At 41.4% G+C, this 19,166-nt stretch overlaps 1 protein-coding gene across 1 annotated transcript in view; it reads left to right on the top strand.

Moving 5' to 3' along the window:
* The window catches only part of LOC117469670 (glucose-6-phosphate isomerase-like), a 21,049-nt gene extending 1,889 nt beyond the window's left edge, over positions 1-19,160 (top strand). The window contains exons 2-18 of the mRNA XM_034114133.1: positions 4-94; positions 1,056-1,124; positions 1,987-2,106; positions 2,276-2,359; positions 2,780-2,926; positions 3,270-3,341; positions 3,425-3,469; positions 4,024-4,077; positions 4,278-4,338; positions 4,422-4,465; positions 4,608-4,760; positions 9,861-9,990; positions 10,063-10,139; positions 10,215-10,343; positions 15,480-15,555; positions 15,763-15,829; positions 18,615-19,160. Of these exons, the coding sequence (XP_033970024.1) occupies positions 4-94; positions 1,056-1,124; positions 1,987-2,106; positions 2,276-2,359; positions 2,780-2,926; positions 3,270-3,341; positions 3,425-3,469; positions 4,024-4,077; positions 4,278-4,338; positions 4,422-4,465; positions 4,608-4,760; positions 9,861-9,990; positions 10,063-10,139; positions 10,215-10,343; positions 15,480-15,555; positions 15,763-15,829; positions 18,615-18,738 (1,543 nt within the window). The 3' untranslated portion in view covers positions 18,739-19,160. The remainder of the gene's footprint in view (positions 1-3; positions 95-1,055; positions 1,125-1,986; positions 2,107-2,275; positions 2,360-2,779; positions 2,927-3,269; positions 3,342-3,424; positions 3,470-4,023; positions 4,078-4,277; positions 4,339-4,421; positions 4,466-4,607; positions 4,761-9,860; positions 9,991-10,062; positions 10,140-10,214; positions 10,344-15,479; positions 15,556-15,762; positions 15,830-18,614) is intronic.
* Positions 19,161-19,166: the final 6 nt, after the last annotated feature.

Here is a 19,166-nt window from a genome sequence, read left to right as displayed (position 1 = left end):
CAGCACGACGCTGCAGACGGACGACGGAGAGATCCTGCTTGACTACTCCAAGAACCTCATCAACCAGGAAGTGATGGACATGCTGATCGCCCTGGTAACACACACACACACACACACACACACACACACCCACAGTGTTGTGTCACAATGACTGTGCAGTTTGTTCACTGAACACATATTTAACACATTTTACTATTTACACACAGACACACACACACACACACACACACACACACACACAGACACACACAGACACACACAGACACACAGACACACACAGACACACAGACACACACAGACACACACAGACACACACACACACCCACAGTGTTGTGTCACAGTGACTGTGCAGTTTGTTCACTGAACACAGATTTAACACATTTTACTATTTACACACACACACACACACACACACACACACACACACACACACACACACACACACACACACACACACACACACACACAGACACACACACACACACACACACACACAGACACAGACACACACACACACCCACAGTGTTGTGTCACAGTGACTGTGCAGTTTGTTCACTGAACACAGATTTAACACATTGTACTATTTACACACAGACACACTTTACTTCCTATGTTCTTATAAATATTTGTTATTTTATTTTATATTTCTAAACATATTTAACTTGATTTATCTCCATCACAGTCACTTCACGTTACCCCACCCCCTTTATCTCCATCACAGTCACTTCACGTTACCCCCCCCCCCCTGAATCCTTGAGCAACAAGACACAGGAAGCTGTCCACACTGCATTTAGAAAGACTTTATTTTGAAAGACTGAATGTGGAAACTTCCTCCTTCCTGTGTGACTCTAATACTATCACTGTACATATAGTACTATATATAATACTGTACATATAGTACTATATATATAATACTGTATGTAGTACTGCATGTAGTACTGTATGTAGTACTGTATGTAATACTGCATGTAGTACTGCATGTAGTACTGCATGTAGTACTGCATGTAGTACTGCATGTAGTACTGTAATATATTAATATATTGATGTGTTCTCAGGCGAAGTCCCGCGGCGTGGAGGACGCCAGAGAGAAGATGTTCTCTGGAGAGAAAATCAACTTCACCGAGGTACAGAGGGTCCCCTGAACACACCATGAAGACTGAGAACGTGTTTAAAACCCCCTATTGTCCCTGAACACACCATGAAGACTGAGAAAGTGTTTAAAACCCCCTATTGTCCCTGAACACACCATGAAGACTGAGAACGTGTTTAAAACCCCCTATTGTCCCTGAACACACCATGAAGACTGATTTTAAACACGTTATTCTGTAAATGTCCCTGAACTACGGTGGCCTCCAGGGACCAAAATGATACAAAACACCCAGGGTGTTTCTCAATGTCGAGTACGCTTGCTTGGTAGCACATGTCTGCCGAGCATCTTGCTTCAGAAGCGAGTCAAGAATACTTCCTGCCATTTGGAAAACAAAGAGTGGAACAGGCTAGCAAGTGTGCAGGTGTGCGTCATGAGAGGCCCCGCCTCTTACATCTTCCGCCACAGATTTGGGGAAATTGGTCCGTGCGCAAAGCATTGTGGGGATTTTAAGACCGCGGAGTCTACTCATGTGCAGCCTCCATATTTCTCCAAACGGAGTACGCCGGGCTCGGTAGATTTCCAAGTATGCTGGAGATTGGAACAGTACTTCGGCGGCACTCGATGACGTAGCATGCTTGAAATAGTGGCTCTGAAGCAGCTTTACTTGACATTGAGAAACACCCCCAGTGTGTATCTAACATTAAAACACAAGAGTTCTTATCAGCGCACACACACACACACACACACACACACACAGCATTGTGACACAGTGACTCTGCAGTTTGTTAACTGAACACAGATTGAATGTTTATATTTAACACATTTGACAATTTAAACATTCTTTATGTTCCATTAAATGTTGAGGTGTGTGTGTGTGTGTGTGTGTGTGTGTGTAGGGTCGTGCTGTTCTCCACGTCGCTCTTCGTAATCGCTCCAACTCGCCGATCCATGTTGATGGTAAGGACGTGATGCCGGAGGTCAACCGCGTGCTGGACAAGATGAAGGCCTTCTGTCACGTACGACATCTTTCATTATTAAGTATCTTTAATCGTACGACATCTTTCATTATTAAGTATCTTTAATCGTACGACATCTTTCATTATTAAGTATCTTTAATCGTACGAGTTTCATGACGTTTTCAGTGGAAGTTGTAAAGGTCGTGACCTCGGTGTTTTTTGTTCGCAGAGAGTTCGTAGCGGCGAGTGGAAAGGCTTCAGCGGGAAGAGCATCACGGACGTGGTGAACATCGGGATCGGAGGCTCGGACCTGGTGAGAGGATTTAGAACCAGAAGCTTTACCTGAGGGTGAAGTGTGTTGTGTTCAGGGAAGCTCCGAGATTTAAGACTCAATGTTTACTTCTCCGAGTAAACAACACCGCTCTGAGGTCTCACTAATGATGTATTAAAAGTGCCTGTTGATGTAACGCCTGTGTGTTGTGGTGCGTTTAGGGCCCTGTGATGTAACGCCTGTGTGTTGTGGTGCGTTTAGGGCCCTGTGATGTAACGCCTGTGTGTTGTGGTGCGTTCAGGACCCTGTGATGTAACGCCTGTGTGTTGTGGTGCGTTCAGGACCCTGTGATGTAACGCCTGTGTGTTGTGGTGCGTTCAGGGCCCTGTGATGTAACGCCTGTGTGTTGTGGTGCGTTCAGGACCCTGTGATGTAACGCCTGTTAATATGTGGTGCGTTCAGGGCCCTCTCATGGTGACAGAGGCTCTGAAGCCCTACTCAGAGGGTGGTCCCAAAGTCTGGTTCGTCTCTAACATCGACGGGACTCACATGGTGAAGACCCTCAAAGAACTGAACGCTGAGACAACACTGTTCATCATCGCCTCCAAGGTACACACACACACACACACACACACACACACACACACACACACACACACACACACACACACACACACACACACACACACACACACACACACACACAGAGAGACACAAACAGACATAGACATACATACACACACACACACACACAGAGAGAGAGACACAAACACACACAGACATAGACATACACACACACACACACTGAGAGAGACACACACAGACACACAGACACTGAGACAGAGACACACACACACACACACACTCTGAGAGACACACACAGACATAGACATACATACACACACACACACACACGCACACAATGATACTAAAAGTGTGTTTTTCCCCGCAGACGTTCACCACTCAGGAGACGATCACTAACGCAGAGTCGGCCAGGGATTGGTTCCTGAAGACAGCCAAAGATGTGAGTGCATTTGATTCTCTGGCAGCTGATTGGACGACGGTCTCTCAGGATATGTTCTCATGTTCCTCTTGTTTCCTCCTCAGAAATCTGCGGTGGCCAAACACTTCGTGGCTCTGTCCACCAACGCCGTGAGTCACGGTGTAGCACGTTAGCTGCTGTGCTAGCATTAATGTGTTTATACTGTAGTAAAGTTATCTTCACCATATCATCCAAACTGCTTTAGCATTAATAATGTCATAATGTAAATGATTCTTATATAAAACATGTTAATATAAGGTTTGCCATGCCCCGGGGAATTTCCTTTAGATAAGATAAGGGTTCTCATCAGGGTTCCTCTGATGCCTTCAGGGTTCCTCTGATGCCTTCAGGGTCTCATCAGGGTTCCTCTGATGCCTTCAGGGTCTCATCAGGGTTCCTCTGATGCCTTCAGGGTCTCATCAGGGTTCCTCTGATGCCTTCAGGGTCTCATCAGGGTTCCTCTGATGCCTTGAGGGTCTCATCAGGGTTCCTCTGATGCCTTCAGGGTCTCATCATGGTTCCTCTGATGCCTTCAGGGTCTCATCAGGGTTCCTCTGATGCCTTCAGGGTCTCATCAGGGTTCCTCTGATGCCTTCAGGGTTCCTCTGATGCCTTCAGGGTCTCATCAGGGTTCCTTCTGATAATCTTCCTCTCTCATCTTCAGGTCAAGGTGAAGGACTTCGGAATCGACACCGCCAACATGTTTGAGTTCTGGGACGTGAGTCTGGTTCCAGAATAAGAACGTAACATGTTTAGAGACACAGAGACGCTTCATACCACGTCTTCTCTTATTATTAGTTTGTTTTAGTGGTTAATTGACGCTGGTGTGATGTCATGCTGCTCTCTGATTGGTTAATTGACGCTGGTGTGATGTCATGCTGCTCTCTGATTGGTTAATTGACGCTGGTGTCTCCTCAGTGGGTGGGAGGTCGTTACTCTCTGTGGTCGGCCATCGGTCTCTCCATCGCTCTTCACATCGGTACGTTTCTTTATTTAGTACGCCCTTATTGTTGTTTTTGTTATTATGATTAATAGTATTATTATTGTTATTGTGTGTTTCAGGGTTTGAGAACTTTGAGCAGCTCCTCTCCGGAGCTCACTGGATGGTAGGGAAACATATATTTATTAATGACGTTTTTTAATATTTAGATGTTTCTGTTTCTGTTATATTTGAGGACATTTTATTTATTTTATCAAAATGACAAAAATATATGATACAGAAGTGTGTGTGTGTGTGTGTGTGTGTAGGACCAGCACTTCCAGTCCGCCCCGCTGCAGCAGAACGTCCCGGTGCTGCTCGCTCTGCTCGGGGTCTGGTACGTCAACTTCTTCAAAGCGGAGACGCACGCCATGCTGCCGTACGACCAGTACATGCACCGCTTCGCTGCCTACTTCCAGCAGGTACTCAACTACTACACAACTACTACACAACTACTACACAACTACTACACAACTACTACACAACTACTACACAGCTACTACACAGCTACTACACAACTACTACACAACTACTACACAGCTACTACACAGCTACTACACAACTACTACACAACTACTACACAGCTACTACACAGCTACTACACAGCTACTACTCAACTACTACACAGCTACTACTCAACTACTACACAGCTACTACTCAACTACTACACAACTACTACACAGCTACTACACAACTACTACACAACTACTACACAGCTACTACACAGCTACTACACAACTACTACACAGCTACTACACAGCTACTACACAGCTACTACACAGCTACTACACAGCTACTACACAGCTACTACACAGCTACTACTCAACTACTACACAGCTACTACACAACTACTACACAACTACTACACAGCTACTACACAACTACTACACAGCTACTACACAGCTACTACACAGCTACTACTCAACTACTACACAGCTACTACTCAACTACTACACAACTACTACACAGCTACTACTCAACTACTACACAGCTACTACACAGCTACTACTCAACTACTACACAGCTACTACTCAACTACTACACAACTACTACACAGCTACTACACAGCTACTACACAGCTACTACACAACTACTACACAGCTACTACTCAACTACTATACAGCTACTATACAACTACTATACAGCTACTATACAACTACTACACAGCTACTACACAACTACTACACAACTACTACACAACTACTACACAGCTACTACACAGCTACTACACAGCTACTACACAGCTACTACACAGCTACTACACAGCTACTACACAACTACTACACAGCTACTACACAGCTACTACTCAACTACTACACAGCTACTACTCAACTACTACACAGCTACTACTCAACTACTACACAACTACTACACAGCTACTACACAACTACTACACAACTACTACACAGCTACTACACAGCTACTACACAACTACTACACAACTACTACACAGCTACTACACAGCTACTACACAGCTACTACACAGCTACTACACAGCTACTACACAGCTACTACACAACTACTACACAGCTACTACTCAACTACTACACAACTACTACACAGCTACTACTCAACTACTACACAGCTACTACACAGCTACTACTCAACTACTACACAGCTACTACTCAACTACTACACAACTACTACACAGCTACTACACAGCTACTACACAGCTACTACACAACTACTACACAGCTACTACTCAACTACTATACAGCTACTATACAACTACTATACAGCTACTACACAGCTACTACACAGCTACTGCACAGCTACTGCACAGCTACTGCACAGCTACTGCACAGCTACTACACAGCTACTGCACAGCTACTACACAGCTACTACACAGCTACTACACAGCTACTGCACAGCTACTGCACAGCTACTGCACAGCTACTGCACAGCTACTACACAGCTACTACACAGCTACTGCACAGCTACTACACAACTACTACACAGCTACTGCACAGCTACTACACAGCTACTACACAGCTACTACACAGCTACTACACAGCTACTACACAGCTACTGCACAGCTACTACACAGCTACTACACAGCTACTACACAACTACTACACAGCTACTACACAACTACTACACAGCTACTACACAGCTACTACACAGCTACTACACAGCTACTGCACAGCTACTACACAACTACTACACAGCTACTACACAACTACTATACAACTACTGCACAACTACTGCACAACTACTGCACAGCTACTGCACAGCTACTACACAGCTACTACACAGCTACTACACAGCTACTACACAGCTACTACACAACTACTATACAGCTACTACACAGCTACTACACAACTACTATACAGCTACTACACAGCTACTACACAGCTACTACACAACTACTATACAGCTACTATACAACTACTACACAACTACTATACAGCTACTACACAACTACTACACAGCTACTACACAACTACTATACAACTACTGCACAACTACTGCACAACTACTGCACAGCTACTGCACAGCTACTACACAGCTACTACACAGCTACTACACAGCTACTACACAGCTACTACACAACTACTATACAGCTACTACACAGCTACTACACAACTACTATACAGCTACTACACAGCTACTACACAGCTACTACACAACTACTATACAACTACACAACTACTACACAGCTACTACACAGCTACTACACAACTACTATACAACTACTACACAACTACTATACAGCTACTATACAGCTACTACACAGCTACTATACAACTACTACACAGCTACTACACAGCTACTATACAACTACTATACAGCTACTATACAGCTACTATACAGCTACTATACAACTACTACACAGCTACTACACAGCTACTACACAACTACTATACAACTACTATACAACTACTATACAGCTACTACACAACTACTACACAACTACTATACAGCTACTATACAACTACTACACAGCTACTACACAGCTACTATACAACTACTACACAACTACTACACAACTACTATACAGCTACTATACAACTACTACACAACTACTACACAGCTACTATACAACTACTACACAACTACTACACAGCTACTACACAACTACTATACAGCTACTATACAACTACTATACAACTACTATACAACTACTATACAGCTACTATACAACTACTACACAACTACTATACAACTACTATACAGCTACTATACAACTACTATACAACTACTATACAGCTACTATACAACTACTACAAACAAGCTACTATACAACTAACTACACAACTACTATACACTACTATACACTACACTACTATACACTACTATACACTACACTACTATACACTACTACACAGCTACTACACAACTACTACACAGCTACTATACAACTACTATACAACTACTATACAGCTACTATACAACTACTATAACAACCTACTATACAGCTACTATACAACTACTACACAGCTACTATACAACTACTATACAGCTACTATACAACTACTATACAGCTACTATACAACTACTATACAGCTACTATACAGCTACTATACAGCTACTATACAACTACTATACAGCTACTATACAACTACTATACAGCTACTATACAACTACTATACAGCTACTATACAACTACTATACAACTACTATACAGCTACTATACAACTACTATACAACTACTATACAGCTACTATACAACTACTATACAACTACTACACAGCTACTACACAACTACTATACAACTACTACACAGCTACTATACAACTACTATACAACTACTATACAGCTACTATACAACTACTATACAACTACTATACAGCTACTATACAACTACTATACAGCTACTATACAACTACTATACAACTACTACACAACTACTATACAGCTACTATACAACTACTATACAGCTACTATACAACTACTATACAACTACTACACAGCTACTATACAACTACTATACAGCTACTACACAACTACTATACAGCTACTATACAACTACTATACAACTACTATACAACTACTATACAACTACTATACAGCTACTATACAACTACTATACAACTACTATACAGCTACTACACAACTACTATACAGCTACTATACAACTACTATACAGCTACTATACAACTACTATACAACTACTACACAGCTACTACACAACTACTATACAGCTACTATACAGCTACTATACAGCTACTATACAGCTACTATACAACTACTATACAGCTACTATACAACTACTATACAGCTACTATACAACTACTACACAGCTACTACACAACTACTATACAACTACTATACAGCTACTATACAACTACTATACAACTACTATACAGCTACTATACAACTACTATACAACTACTATACAGCTACTATACAACTACTACACAACTACTATACAGCTACTATACAGCTACTATACAGCTACTATACAGCTACTATACAGCTACTATACAACTACTATACAACTACTATACAGCTACTATACAACTACTATACAGCTACCATACAACTACTATACAACTACTATACAGCTACTATACAACTACTATACAGCTACTATACAACTACTATACAACTACTATACAACTACTATACAGCTACTACACAGCTACTACACAACTACTATACAGCTACTATACAACTACTACACAGCTACTACACAACTACTACACAACTACTACACAACAGAGAGAGAGAGACTAAAGTGCAATAAGAGTTTAGCATGTCAGGGCGGTAACACGAGCAATCTGTCTAAACATTTATCAAAAGTGCTCCACATTCAGACGGAGAAATGCACCGGGTCCGACTGTCTCTCTAGTAGCTCTGTAGCCCCGTCCACGAGTAACGTTTCCACGTCAGGTGTTATGTATGCTAGCAGCAACACACGGAGCTAACTCAATGATACAAACATGGGTTAATGATTAGAGGGAACTGAGTTATTTAGTTTGTTAAAGTTTCAGCTATTCTGTTTACAGTTCTGTCATCACATTATTCCATACGGTTTGTTAAAACGTTGTTTCTGTTGATGTGAAATATTATGTATTTAAATAAAAAGCAATGTTAGTTTTGTTCACAATTTGTTTATTTTCATTTAATCGTTTATTTGAATAGGAACAATGCACATTAATGAACACTTTAGACAAATAATGCTTCAAGTGTAAATATGCCGGATTTTAGCTTTGAGCTAATTTCCATCCGTCGTCCCTGACATACAACATATAGTTAGTTTACCTAATTTTTCTCTCCAAAAGAACCGATAAGAGTACCGTTAAAAGACCAGACCGATAAGCGGTATCGATAATATTAGTACCGTTAAAACCTTAACGATACCCATCCCTACAACCACTACACAACCACCACACAGCCACCACACAGCTACAGAAGCCAAAGCCATCATGTTGATGTAACTGCTGCTTCTTCCTGATGCGTTTCTATAGCTCTGTGGGTTCTCAGCCTTGATGAACAGACACAGTCTAACGAGCGAGAGTAACGAGGGGTAGAATGTGCTTAACGAGCAGAACTGACGTGTGTGTGTGTGTGTGTAGGGTGACATGGAGTCTAATGGGAAGTACATCACCAAAGATGGCGCCCGTGTCGACTACCACACCGGGCCCATCGTGTGGGGAGAGCCGGGGACCAACGGACAGCACGCCTTCTACCAGCTGATTCACCAAGGTACACTGACAGACACACACACAGACACACACAGACACACACACACTAGTAACTCCTCTCTCTCTCCTGCAGGAACTCGTCTGATTCCCGCTGACTTCCTCATGCCTGCTCAGTCTCAGCATCCAATCAGAGACAACCTGCACCACAAGGTGACGCCCCCTCTGCATGTCACTCAAATTCTATAAGCTTTATTGACATTGTGTGTCTGTATTTCCTGTCTGTAGATCCTAGCAGCTAACTTCCTGGCTCAGACGGAGGCTCTGATGAAGGGGAAGACGACAGAGGAGGCGCAGAAGGAGCTTCAGGAGGCGGGAGTTAAAGGAGAGGCTCTGAGCAAGCTGCTGCCTCACAAGGTCATTACATGTCTCATATATATATATATATATATATATATATATATATATATATATATATATATATATATATATATATATATATATATATATATATATATATATATATATATATATATATATATATATATATAAATAAAGCTTATGATGAAACCCCATGATAGGCCTAGATGTCTTGAAGTCTCTATCGTTATCAAACATGTGAAGTTTTGGGCCGTTTGGAGCATTTTCACAAGTTACAACATCGTGTTTCATGGTGAAGGATCTGTCGCTACGGCAACGGCATTTAACGAAATCTCAAAATTGACATGTAGATGTCTTCAGGGCTGGACTGTTGGTTTTACCAGTTTTTTAGCATCTTCATAGGAGTTATAGCAATATCGTGTTTTTCGTTTCAGTTAGTTATGTGTACAGTTAGTTATGTTAACAGTTAGTTAGTTAGTTATGTTAACAGTTAGTTATGTGTACAGTTAGTTATGTGTACAGTTAGTTATGTGTACAGTTAGTTATGTTAATAGTTATGTTATGTTAACAGTTAGTTATGTGTACAGTTAGTTATGTTAATAGTTATGTTAATAGTTAGTTATGTTAACAGTTAGTTATGTTGACAGTTAGTTATGTTATGTTAACAGTTAGATAGTTAGTTATGTTAACAGTTAGTTAGTTAGTTATGTTAATAGTTAGTTATGTTAACAGTTAGTTATGTGTACAGTTTAGAGATCCCTTCTTCTTGGAAGGAGCCCAATGAGTTTCTGAAGGTTCATTCAGATGTTCTGTTTGTTCTGAAGGTTCATTCAGATGTTCTGTGTTTGTTCTGAAGGTTCATTCAGATGTTCTGTTTGTTCTGAAGGTTCAGTCAGATGTTCTGTTTGTTCTGAAGGTTCATTCAGATGTTCTGTGTTTGTTCTGAAGGTTCATTCAGATGTTCTGTGTTTGTTCTGAAGGTTCATTCAGATGTTCTGTTTGTTCTGAAGGTTCATTCAGATGTTCTGTTTGTTCTGAAGGTTCATTCAGATGTTCTGTTTGTTCTGAAGGTTCATTCAGATGTTCTGAAGGTTCATTCAGATGTTCCGTTTGTTCTGAAGGTTCATTCAGATGTTCCGTTTGTTCTGAAGGTTCATTCAGATGTTCCGTTTGTTCTGAAGGTTCATTCAGATGTTCCGTTTGTTCTGAAGGTTCATTCAGATGTTCTGTTTTTGTTCTGAAGGTTCATTCGGATGTTCTGTTTTTGTTCTGAAGGTTCATTCGGATGTTCTGTTTTTGTTCTGAAGGTTCATTCGGATGTTCTGTTTTTGTTCTGAAGGTTCATTCAGATGTTCTGTTTGTTCTGAAGGTTCATTCAGATGTTCTGTTTGTTCTGAAGGTTCATTCAGATGTTCTGTGTTTGTTCTGAAGGTTCATTCAGATGTTCTGTTTGTTCTGAAGGTTCATTCAGATGTTCTGTTTGTTCTGAAGGTTCATTCAGATGTTCTGTGTTTGTTCTGAAGGTTCATTCAGATGTTCTGTTTGTTCTGAAGGTTCATTCAGATGTTCTGAAGGTTCATTCAGATGTTCTGTTTTTGTTCTGAAGGTTCATTCGGTTCATTCAGATGTTCTGAAGGTTCATTCAGATGTTCTGTTTGTTCTGAAGGTTCATTCAGATGTTCTGTTTGTTCTGAAGGTTCATTCGGATGTTCTGTGTTTGTTCTGAAGGTTCATTCAGATGTTCTGTTTTTGTTCTGAAGGTTCATTCAGATGTTCTGTGTTTGTTCTGAAGGTTCATTCAGATGTTCTGTTTGTTCTGAAGGTTCATTCAGATGTTCTGTTTGTTCTGAAGGTTCATTCAGAAATGTTCGAGGTATCATGTTCATGAAGGTTGCATGGTTCATTCATGTTCTGAAGGTTCATTTCAGATGTTCTGTTTGTTCTGAGTGTTCAGTCGATGTTCTGTTTGTTCTGAAGGTTCATTCAGATGTTCTGTTTGTTCTGAAGGTTCATTCAGATGTTCTGTTTGTTCTGAAGGTTCATTCAGATGTTCTGTTTGTTCTGAAGGTTCATTCAGATGTTTCTGTTTGTTCTGAAGTTCATTCAGATGTTCCGTTTGTTCTGAAGGTTCATTCAGATGTTCGTTTGTTCTGAAGGTTCATTCAGATGTTCTGTTTGTTCTGAAGGTTCATTCGGATGTTTCTGTTTTGTTCTGAAGGTTCAGTCAGATGTTCTGTTTTGTTCTGAAGGTTCATTCAGATGTTCTGTTTTGTTCTGAAGGTTCATTCAGATGTTCTGTTTTGTTCTGAAGGTTCATTCAGATGTTCTGTGTTGTTCTGAAGGTTCATTCAGATGTTCTGGTTTGTTCTGAAGGTTCATTCAGATGTTCTGTTTGTTCTGAAGGTTCATTCAGATGTTCTGTGTTTGTTCTGAAGGTTCATTCAGATGTTCTGTGTTTGTTCTGAAGGTTCATTCAGATGTTCTGTTTGTTCTGAAGGTTCATTCAGGATGTTCTGTTGTTCTGAAGGTTCTGAAGGTTCAGTCAGATGTTCTGTTTGTTCTGAAGGTTCATTCAGATGTTCTGAAGGTTCATTCAGATGTTCTGTTTGTTCTGAAGGTTCATTCAGATGTTCTGTTTGTTCTGAAGGTTCATTCAGATGTTCTGTTTGTTCTGAAGGTTCATTCAGATGTTCTGTGTTTGTTCTGAAGGTTCATTCAGATGTTCTGTGTTTGTTCTGAAGGTTCATTCAGATGTTCTGTTTGTTCTGAAGGTTCATTCAGATGTTCTGTTTGTTCTGAAGGTTCATTCAGATGTTCTGAAGGTTCATTCAGATGTTCTGTTTGTTCTGAAGGTTCATTCAGATGTTCTGTTTTGTTCTGAAGGTTCATTCAGATGTTCTGTTTGTTCTGAAGGTTCAGTCAGAGTGTTCTGAAGGTTCATTCAGATGTTCTGAAGGTTCATTAGATGTTATGTTGTTCTGAAGGTTCATTCAGATGTTCTGTTTGTTCTGAAGGTTCATTCAGATGTTCTGAAGGTTCATTCAGATGTTCTGTTTGTTCTGAAGGTTCATTCAGATGTTCTGAAGGTTCATTCAGATGTTCTGTTTGTTCTGAAGGTTCATTCAGATGTTCTGTGTTTGTTCTGAAGGTTCATTCAGATGTTCTGTTTGTTCTGAAGGTTCATTCAGATGTTCTGTTTGTTCTGAAGGTTCATTCAGATGTTCTGTTTTTGTTCTGAAGGTTCATTCAGATGTTCTGTTTGTTCTGAAGGTTCAGTCAGATGTTCTGTTTGTTCTGAAGGTTCATTCAGATGTTCTGAAGGTTCATTCAGATGTTCTGTGTTTGTTCTGAAGGTTCATTCAGATGTTCTGTTTTTGTTCTGAAGGTTCATTCAGATGTTCTGTTTGTTCTGAAGGTTCAGTCAGATGTTCTGTTTGTTCTGAAGGTTCATTCAGATGTTCTGTTTGTTCTGAAGGTTCATTCAGATGTTCTGTGTTTGTTCTGAAGGTTCATTCAGATGTTCTGTGTTTGTTCTGAAGGTTCATTCAGATGTTCTGTTTGTTCTGAAGGTTCATTCAGATGTTCCGTTTGTTCTGAAGGTTCATTCAGATGTTCTGTGTTTGTTCTGAAGGTTCATTCAGATGTTTTGTTTGTTCTGAAGGTTCATTCAGATGTTCTGTTTGTTCTGAAGGTTCATTCAGATGTTCTGTTTGTTCTGAAGGTTCATTCAGATGTTCTGTTTTTGTTCTGAAGGTTCATTCAGATGTTCTGTTTTTGTTCTGAAGGTTCATTCGGATGTTCTGTTTGTTCTGAAGGTTCATTCGGATGTTCTGTTTGTTCTGAAGGTTCATTCGGATGTTCTGTTTGTTCTGAAGGTTCATTCAGATGTTTTGTTTGTTCTGAAGGTTCATTCAGATGTTCTGTGTTTGTTCTGAAGGTTCATTCAGATGTTCTATTTTTGTTCTGAAGGTTCATTCAGATGTTCTGTTTTTGTTCTGAAGGTTCATTCGGATGTTCTGTTTGTTCTGAAGGTTCATTCAGATGTTCTGTTTGTTCTGAAGGTTCATTCAGATGTTCTGTGTTTGTTCTGAAGGTTCATTCAGATGTTCTGTTTGTTCTGAAGGTTCATTCAGATGTTCTGTGTTTGTTCTGAAGGTTCATTCAGATGTTCTGTTTGTTCTGAAGGTTCATTCAGATGTTCTGTTTTTGTTCTGAAGGTTCATTCAGATGTTCTGTTTGTTCTGAAGGTTCATTCAGATGTTCTGTGTTTGTTCTGAAGGTTCATTCAGATGTTCTGTGTTTGTTCTGAAGGTTCATTCAGATGTTCTGTTTTTGTTCTGAAGGTTCATTCAGATGTTCTGTTTGTTCTGAAGGTTCATTCAGATGTTTTGTTTGTTCTGAAGGTTCATTCAGATGTTCTGTTTTTGTTCTGAAGGTTCATTCAGATGTTCTGTTTTTGTTCTGAAGGTTCATTCAGATGTTCTGTTTTTGTTCTGAAGGTTCATTCAGATGTTCTGTTTTGTTCTGAAGGTTCATTCAGATGTTCTGTTTGTTCTGAAGGTTCATTCAGATGTTCTGTTTGTTCTGAAGGTTCATTCAGATGTTCTGTTTGTTCTGAAGGTTCATTCAGATGTTCTGTTTGTTCTGAAGGTTCATTCAGATGTTCTGTTTGTTCTGAAGGTTCATTCAGATGTTCTGTTTGTTCTGAAGGTTCATTCAGATGTTCTGTTTGTTCTGAAGGTTCATTCAGATGTTCTGTGTTTGTTCTGAAGGTTCATTCAGATGTTCTGTTTGTTCTGAAGGTTCATTCAGATGTTCTGTTTTTGTTCTGAAGGTTCATTCAGATGTTCTGTTTTTGTTCTGAAGGTTCATTCAGATGTTCTGTTTGTTCTGAAGGTTCATTCAGATGTTCTGTTTGTTCTGAAGGTTCATTCAGATGTTCTGTTTGTTCTGAAGGTTCATTCAGATGTTCTGTTTTTGTTCTGAAGGTTCATTCAGATGTTCTGTTTGTTCTGAAGGTTCATTCAGATGTTCTGTTTTTGTTCTGAAGGTTCATTCAGATGTTCTGTTTGTTCTGAAGGTTCATTCAGATGTTCTGTTTGTTCTGAAGGTTCATTCAGATGTTCTGTTTGTTCTGAAGGTTCATTCAGATGTTCTGTGTTTGTTCTGAAGGTTTTCGAGGGAAACAAGCCGAGCAACTCCATCGTCTTCAAGAAGCTGAGCCCGTTCATCCTGGGAGCGCTGATCGGTGAGGACGAGTCAGAATCATCATAACAACAATAATACATGTTATCATGTTGAGCAGAACACCAACCTGAAGGATCCTTCATATTAACCTACAGAAACTAATGTGTTGTGATTCTATAAAGAGATCCTCTGAAGAGCCGGATAGATCATTAATAATGAGTGTTTGATTTAATACACTTTATAATCTGCTGTGATCTCTTTTGTCCAGCGATGTACGAGCACAAGATCTTCGTGCAGGGCGTGATCTGGGACATCAACAGCTACGACCAGTGGGGGTGAGACTCAGATTAACATAAATATATGATATAAATGTATATAAAAACCCATGCAGCAGCATCCTCTCACCCTGTGGAGATATAACAGGTAACTAATGGCGCATTTCCACTACACGGTCGGCCTCGGCCACACTCGGTACGGCTCGGTACGGCTTGGCCGCGTTGGGCCTTAACAGGGCCGACTCACTTCATGCTGCGCTTCCATTACAGTTTAGGAACTGGGGTAGTTACTATAGTAACGCAGTGTAGGCGGAGCCGTGACGTCATCTTCAATGAGAAATCCAGAAACACAACACAACCGTTAGCTGTTAGCACTCAGAGCTCACAGCTCCTCATATCTGTTCAGAAACTCGACAAAAGTTAAACAAGTACAAACCACAGACTGCCTGTGTCATGGCGAATACAGTCGCAGGTTTATTTATGTCTGTATAGGCCGTTGTTGTGAGTGTGGACGGTCGGGGCATATACTGCGTTAGCTTAGCCAATCTCCATCTAGAAAAACACGAATTTTAAAAGGTTTGTCGCCTGCCGTCTGTCTGCAGACTTGTCAAAGCATTAATTCATGGTTTTTACTAACCGGTATCAGTATGTTGTTACTTCGGCATCATTTTGAAACGTGTATTACAATTAAATCACGGTCAAATATGTCCATCTTGTTGTAGTTCTAGCCCCCTTGCCAGCGCTCCTCTCTCTAGTTTAGCATACTCAGCCCGACTCAGCCCTGTTTGTTGGCCCCGATAGAACCACAATTTTCTAGGGCCAGAAAAGAGGTGAAAAAGTGGCCCCGCGCCGTGCCGCGCCGGTAATTGGCCTAGTGGAAGCACAACCAAAAAAGGGGACGGCACGACACGGCACGGCACGCTTAAAGCGAGCTCCGCGCTGCAGTGGAACTGCGCCATAAGAGTCATGATTTGGTCGTGTTACGTCCCACTAAGAGGACCTGGGGACACAGCCAGCAGTAACCGAGGAGTCGGGGTGTTAGGTCCCACAAATGGCGCGTTTCCACTACACGGCCTCGCTCGGCCCCGCTCGGTATGGCTAGGCCTCGTTAGGACTGGCTCACTTTATGGTGCATTTCCATTACAGTTTAGGAACTGGGGTAGTATCTATAGTAACGCAGTGTAGGCGGAGCGGTGACGTCATCTTCAATGAGAACCCCAGAAAAACAACACAGCCGTTAGCTGTTAGCACTCAGAGCTCACAGCTCCTCATATCTGTTCAGAAACTAGACAAAAGTTAATCAAGTACAAACCACAGACTGCCTGTGTCATGGTGAATACAGTCGCTGCTTTATTTATGTCTGTATAGGCTGTTGTTGTGAGTGTGGACGGTCGGAGCATATACTGCGTTAGCTTAGCCAATCTCCATTCAGAAAACACGCATTTTAAAAGGTGTTTCGCCTGCCGTCTGTCTGCAGACTTGACAAAGCATTAATTCATGGTTTTTACTAACCGGTATCAGTATGTTGTTACTTCGGCATCATTTTGAAACGTGTATTACAATTAAATCACGGTCAAATATGTCCATCTTGTTGTAGTTGTAGCCCCCTTGCCAGCGATGCTCTCTCTAGTTTAGCATACTCAGCCCGACTCAGCCTCGTTGTCTCTGGCCCTAGAACCACGATTTTATGAGGCCAGGAAAACTGTGAATTAGGACCCGCCGGCCGGTACTAGGCCAAGTGGAAACGCAACCAAAGACGGGCCGCTGACGTCACAGCCCTCTTAAACCGTGCTCCGCGCTGCAGTGGAAACGCGCCATTAGAGGACCTGGGGACACAGCCAGCAGTAACCGAGGAGTCGGGGTGAACGTTAGTTAAACAGTTTATTACTTTGAAACAAAGAATACTGCCAACTAATGTTCTTTAAGTGAGGAGGAGACAAAACCAGGCCAAACCGGGCCTATCTCTAAATCTATCCTCTGAAACCAAAAGCTCTCTGACTGCTAAGAATGAGACGAAGAGAAACACGTTTTTTGCCAACATTTTTTATTAGACACATTCTTTTTAGCCAACTTTTGTTTTGGTCAATATTTCTTTCTTCAACTTTGTTTTAGGTCAACTTTCATTGTTGACGGAAATTTTTTGGTCAACTTTTTTTCTTTTTTGGGTAAAAACGGCGCATTTTTCCTGAAGTTGCTGAACGTTGTCTAAATGCTGAACGTTGCTGAACGTTGTCTAAATGCTGAACGTTGTCTAAATGCTGAACGTTGTCTAAATGCTGAACGTTGCTGAACGTTGTCTAAATGCTGAACGTTGTCTAAATGCTGAACGTTGCTGAACGTTGTCTAAATGCTGAACGTTGCTGAACGTTGTCTAAATGCTGAACGTTGCTGAACGTTGTCTAAATGCTGAACGTTGTCTAAATGCTTAACGTTGCTGAACGTTGTCTAAATGCTGAACGTTGCTGAACGTTGTCTAAATGCTGAACGTTGTCTAAATGCTGAACGTTGTCTAAATGCTGAACGTTGCTGAACGTTGTCTAAATGCTGAACGTTGTCTAAATGCTGAACGTTGCTGAACGTTGTCTAAAGGCTGAACGTTGCTGAACGTTGTCTAAATGCTGAACGTTGCTGAACGTTGTCTAAAGGCTGAACGTTGCTGAACATTGTCTAAATGCTGAACGTTGTCTAAATGCTGAACGTTGCTGAACGTTGTCTAAATGCTGAACGTTGCTGAACGTTGTCTAAATGCTGCAGGTGCTGCTGCTGAAGATGTGATGAAGTGGAAATGAAAAAGGTGATATTTTGTTGACGTTGTTATTATCGTTGTTTCTCTTGTTGTGTTCAGCGTGGAGCTCGGGAAGCAGCTGGCGAAGCAGATCGAGCCGGAGCTGCAGGACGCCGTAGCCGTGACGACGCACGACTCCTCCACCAACGGGCTCATGAACTTCCTGAAGAAGAACTTCAACTGAGCCCTGCTCTCCCATTGGCTGCCAGCGTTCAACCCTGCTCTCCCATTGGCTTTCATTGTAGAATCCCCTCCCTCTGTGGACTCCTCCTCTCTCATTGGCTCACTGCAAACATTCCTCCTCATTGGCTCCCTCTGTCTACAACTCCAGTCTCATTGGCTCCCACGTTTAGTCCTCTTCTCTCATTGGCTCCCTCTGTGTATCCTCCAGTCTCTTATTGGCTGCCACCTTACATTCCTGTTTCTCATTGGCTCCCAGCTTACAACCCCGCTCTCTCATTGGCTCCCTTTGTGTATCCCTCCTCTCATTGGCTGGCATTAGAGGCTCTGTGTGTAGTTGTGTTTAAAGGGATTTAATCTGAATATGTAAAGTTACTGACGGCACTTTATCAGCTCTGACCTTCAAAATAAAAGTCCTGTCACTGACGCTGC

Source organism: Trematomus bernacchii, unplaced genomic scaffold (genome assembly GCF_902827165.1).
Source record: "Trematomus bernacchii unplaced genomic scaffold, fTreBer1.1, whole genome shotgun sequence".
In the NCBI taxonomy this organism is placed as follows: Eukaryota; Metazoa; Chordata; class Actinopteri; order Perciformes; family Nototheniidae; genus Trematomus; species Trematomus bernacchii.
Note: the sequence above shows the minus strand (reverse complement) of the source record. Positions and strands in the feature narration are given on the sequence as shown.